The 5,000-nt window shown below is 53.0% G+C and overlaps 2 protein-coding genes across 2 annotated transcripts in view; one reads left to right on the plus strand and one right to left on the minus strand.

Annotated features, from left to right (window-relative positions):
* LOC120545317 overlaps positions 1–5,000 on the plus strand; it is a 376,621-nt gene that overhangs the window by 332,823 nt on the left and 38,798 nt on the right. The window lies entirely within an intron of this gene.
* Positions 1–5,000, minus strand: part of wu:fi75a02 (proline-rich protein 14) — a gene marked incomplete at its 5' end in the record, with an annotated part of 16,896 nt that overhangs the window by 11,470 nt on the left and 426 nt on the right. The window contains 1 exon segment of the mRNA XM_039779506.1: positions 15–360. Within this exon segment, the coding sequence (XP_039635440.1) occupies positions 15–160 (146 nt within the window).

Below are 5,000 nucleotides of genomic sequence, written 5' to 3' on the forward strand. Positions count from 1 at the left end.
ATAGAGTCTCTGACCTCGTGTAACCGTTCTGCCGGACCACGCTCACATCCTTCTGTGATTGGCCGGCTGCCCCCCCCTCTCTTCTTCGCTGGTTCCTGTGGGGGAACCGGTGCAGAGTGAGCCCCCCCTCCTGCCCCCCCCCTCGGGAGGAGAACGCCATCCGGCCCACAAACCTCCCAGAATCCTCCTCTTCCTCTTCATCATCTGGCTCCTCTCTCCCTCTGGGCTTCCTCTTCCTCTGCTCTGATTGGCTGGAGCCAGAGGACAGAGGGGGTGGGGCCAAGTCCTCACTGTCTGAGGAGGAAGTGACACGCGACAGGTGGGCGGGGCTACAGGGAGTGGGGGGGCTGACAGCTGAACCTGAAGAAGAAGAAAGAGAATAAGAAAGTGGTTTCTGTGTTATTGTGATCAGCTGTTAGTTCTCCTGTGTCCTTTAGGACCCTAACTGTCCCCCAGGTGTCCTTTAGGACCCTAACTGTCCCCCAGGTGTCCCTTTAGGACCCAAACTGTCCCCCAGGTGTCCTTTAGGACCCAAACTGTCCCCCAGGTGTCCCTTTAGGACCCTAACTGTCCCCCAGGTGTCCTTTAGGACCCAAACTGTCCCCCAGGTGTCCCTGTAGGACCCTAACTGTCCCCCAGGTGTCCTTTAGGACCCTAACTGTCCCCCAGGCGTCCTGTAGGACCCTAACTGTCCCCCAGGCGTCCTTTAGGACCCTAACTGTCCCCAGGGTGTCCTTTAGGACCCAAACTGTCCCCTAGCGTCCTGTGGGACCCTAACTGTCCCCACGTCCTGTAGGACCCTAACCGCCCCCAAGTCCCGTGGGACCCTAACTGTCCCCAGCGTCCCTTAGGACCCTAACTGTCCCCCAGGCATCCCCCGTGGGACCCTAACTGTCCCCAGGTGTCCCTGTAGGACCCTAACTGTCCCCCAGGCGTCCTTTAGGACCCAAACTGTCCCCCAGGTGTCCTTTAGGACCCAAACTGTCCCCCAGGCGTCCCTGTAGGACCCTAACTGTCCCCCAGGCGTCCCTTAGGACCCAAACTGTCCCCCAGGTGTCCTTTAGGACCCTAACTGTCCCCCAGGTGTCCCTGTAGGACCCTAACTGTCCCCCAGGCGTCCTTTAGGACCCTAACTGTCCCCCAGGTGTCCCTGTAGGACCCTAACTGTCCCCCAGGTGTCCTGTAGGACCCTAACTGTCCCCCAGGGGTCCTTTAGGACCCAAACTGTCCCCCAGGTGTCCTTTAGGACCCTAACTGTCCCCCAGGCGTCCCTGTAGGACCCTAACTGTCCCCAGGCGTCCCTGAGACCCAAACTGTCCCCCAGGTGTCCTTTAGGACCCTAACTTTGTCCCCCAGGTGTCCCTGTAGGACCCTAACTTCTCCCCCGCGTCCTTTAGGACCCTAACTGTCCCCCAGGTGTCCCTGTAGGACCCTAACTGTCCCCCAGGCGTCCTTTAGGACCCTAACTGTCCCCCAGGTGTCCTTTAGGACCCTAACTGTCCCCCAGGCGTCCCTGTAGGACCCTAACTGTCCCCAGGTGTCCTTTAGGACCCTAACTGTCCCCCAGGCGTCCCTGTAGGACCCTAACTGTCCCCCAGGCGTCCTTTAGGACCCTAACTGTCCCCCAGGTGTCCCTGTAGGACCCTAACTGTCCCCAGGTGTCCTTTAGGACCCTAACTGTCCCCCAGGTGTCCCTGTAGGACCCTAACTGTCCCCAGGTGTCCTTTAGGACCCTAACTGTCCCCCAGGCTTCCTGTTTGACCCTAACTGTCCCCCAGGTGTCCTTTAGGACCCTAACTGTCCCCCAGGCGTCCCTGTAGGACCCTAACTGTCCCCAGGTGTCCTTTAGGACCCTAACTGTCCCAGGCGTCCCTGTAGGACCCTAACTGTCCCCCAGGTGTCCCGTAGGACCCTAACTGTCCCCCAGGCTTCCTGTAGGACCCTAACTGTCCCCCAGGTGTCCCTGTAGGACCCTAACTGTCCCCAGGTGTCCTTTAGGACCCTAACTGTCCCCCAGGTGTCCCTGTAGGACCCTAACTGTCCCCAGGTGTCCTTTAGGACCCTAACTGTCCCCCAGGCTTCCTGTAGGACCCTAACTGTCCCCCAGGTGTCCCTGTAGGACCCTAACTGTCCCCAGGTGTCCTTTAGGACCCTAACTGTCCCCCAGGCTTCCTGTAGGACCCTAACTGTCCCCCAGGTGTCCCTGTAGGACCCTAACTGTCCCCAGGTGTCCTTTAGGACCCTAACTGTCCCCCAGGTGTCCCTGTAGGACCCTAACTGTCCCCCAGGTGTCCCTGTAGGACCCTAACTGTCCCCAGGTGTCCTTTAGGACCCTAACTGTCCCCCAGGTGTCCCTGTAGGACCCTAACTGTCCCCCAGGTGTCCCTGTAGGACCCTAACTGTCCCCAGGTGTCCCTGTAGGACCCTAACTGTCCCCCAGGCGTCCCTGTAGGACCCTAACTGTCCCCCAGGTGTCCCTGTAGGACCCAAACTGTCTGTCTGTCTGTCTGTCTAACAGCTAGCTAGAATATCTGTCTGTCTGTCTGTCTAACAGCTAGCTGTCTGTCTGTCTGTCTAACAGCTAGCTAGACTATCTATCTGTCTGTCTGTCTGTCTGTCTGTCTAACAGCTAGCTAGAATATCTGTCTGTCTGTCTGTCTAACAGCTAGCTGTCTGTCTGTCTGTCTGTCTGTCTAACAGCTAGCTAGACTATCTGTCTGTCTGTCTGTCTGTCTAACAGCTAGCTGTCTGTCTGTCTGTCTGTCTAACAACTAGCTAGACTATCTGTCTGTCTGTCTGTCTGTCTAACAGCTAGCTGTCTGTCTGTCTGTCTGTCTGTCTAACAGCTAGCTGTCTGTCTGTCTGTCTGTCTAACAGCTAGCTGTCTGTCTGTCTGTCTGTCTGTCTAACAGCTAGCTAGACTGTCTGTCTGTCTGTCTGTCTAACAGCTAGCTAGACTATCTGTCTGTCTGTCTGTCTAACAGCTAGCTGTCTGTCTGTCTGTCTGTCTGTCTAACAGCTAGCTGTCTGTCTGTCTGTCTGTCTAACAGCTAGCTGTCTGTCTGTCTGTCTGTCTGTCTAACAGCTAGCTGTCTGTCTGTCTGTCTGTCTGTCTAAAAGCTAGCTAGACTGTCTGTCTGTCTGTCTGTCTAACAGCTAGCTAGACTATCTGTCTGTCTGTCTGTCTGTCTAACAGCTAGCTAGACTATCTGTCTGTCTATCTGTCTGTCTGTCTGTCTAACAGCTAGCTAGACTATCTGTCTGTCTATCTGTCTGTCTGTCTGTCTAACAGCTAGCTAGACTATCTGTCTGTCTGTCTGTCTGTCTGTCTGTCTAACAGCTAGCTAGACTATCTGTCTGTCTATCTGTCTGTCTGTCTGTCTGTCTGTCTGTCTGTCTAACAGCTAGCTAGACGATCTGTCTGTCTGTCTGTCTGTCTGTCTAACAGCTAGCTAGACTATCTGTCTGTCTGTCTGTCTGTCTGTCTAACAGCTAGCTAGACTACCTGTCTGTCTGTCTGTCTGTCTGTCTAACAGCTAGCTAGACTACCTGTCTGTCTGTCTGTCTGTCTGTCTGTCTGTCTAACAGCTAGCTAGACTATCTGTCTGTCTGTCTGTCTGTCTGTCTGTCTAACAGCTAGCTAGACTATCTGTCTGTCTGTCTGTCTGTCTGTCTAACAGCTAGCTAGACTATCTGTCTGTCTGTCTGTCTGTCTGTCTAACAGCTAGCTAGACTATCTGTCTGTCTGTCTGTCTGTCTAACAGCTAGCTAGACTACCTGTCTGTCTGTCTGTCTGTCTAACAGCTAGCTAGACTATCTGTCTGTCTGTCTGTCTGTCTGTCTAACAGCTAGCTACACTATCTGTCTGTCTGTCTGTCTGTCTGTCTGTCTAACAGCTAGCTAGACTATCTGTCTGTCTGTCTGTCTAACAGCTAGCTAGACTATCTGTCTGTCTGTCTGTCTGTCTGTCTGTCTGTCTGTCTAACAGCTAGCTAGACTACCTGTCTGTCTGTCTGTCTGTCTGTCTAACTGCTAGCTAGACTATCTGTCTGTCTGTCTGTCTGTCTAACAGCTAGCTAGACTATCTGTCTGTCTGTCTGTCTGTCTGTCTAACAGCTAGCTAGACTATCTGTCTGTCTGTCTGTCTGTCTGTCTAACAGCTAGCTAGACTGTCTGTCTGTCTGTCTGTCTAACAGCTAGCTAGACTATCTGTCTGTCTGTCTGTCTAACAGCTAGCTAGACTATCTGTCTGTCTGTCTGTCTGTCTGTGTAACAGCTACGCTAGACTACCTGTCTGTCTGTCTGTCTGTCTAACAGCTAGCTAGACTACCTGTCTGTCTGTCTGTCTGTCTAACAGCTAGCTAGACTATCTGTCTGTCTGTCTGTCTAACAGCTAGCTAGACTATCTGTCTGTCTGTCTGTCTGTCTGTCTAACAGCTAGCTAGACTATCTGTCTGTCTGTCTGTCTAACAGCTAGCTAGACTATCTGTCTGTCTGTCTGTCTAACAGCTAGCTAGACTACCTGTCTGTCTGTCTGTCTAACAGCTAGCTAGACTATCTGTCTGTCTGTCTGTCTGTCTAACAGCTAGCTAGACTATCTGTCTGTCTGTCTGTCTGTCTGTCTGTCTAACAGCTAGCTAGACTACCTGTCTGTCTGTCTGTCTGTCTGTCTGTCTGTCTAACAGCTAGCTAGACTGCCTGTCTGTCTGTCTGTCTGTCTGTCTGTCTGTCTGTCTAACAGCTAGCTAGACTACCTGTCTGTCTGTCTGTCTGTCTGTCTGTCTGTCTAACAGCTAGCTAGACTACCTGTCTGTCTGTCTGTCTGTCTGTCTGTCTGTCTAACAGCTAGCTAGACTACCTGTCTGTCTGTCTGTCTGTCTGTCTAACAGCTAGCTAGACTACCTGTCTGTCTGTCTGTCTGTCTGTCTGTCTAACAGCTAGCTAGACTACCTGTCTGTCTGTCTGTCTGTCTGTCTGTCTGTCTGTCTGTCTAACAGCTA

The sequence above is a fragment of the Perca fluviatilis genome, chromosome 17, assembly GCF_010015445.1.
Source record: "Perca fluviatilis chromosome 17, GENO_Pfluv_1.0, whole genome shotgun sequence".
NCBI lineage: Eukaryota > Metazoa > Chordata > Actinopteri > Perciformes > Percidae > Perca > Perca fluviatilis.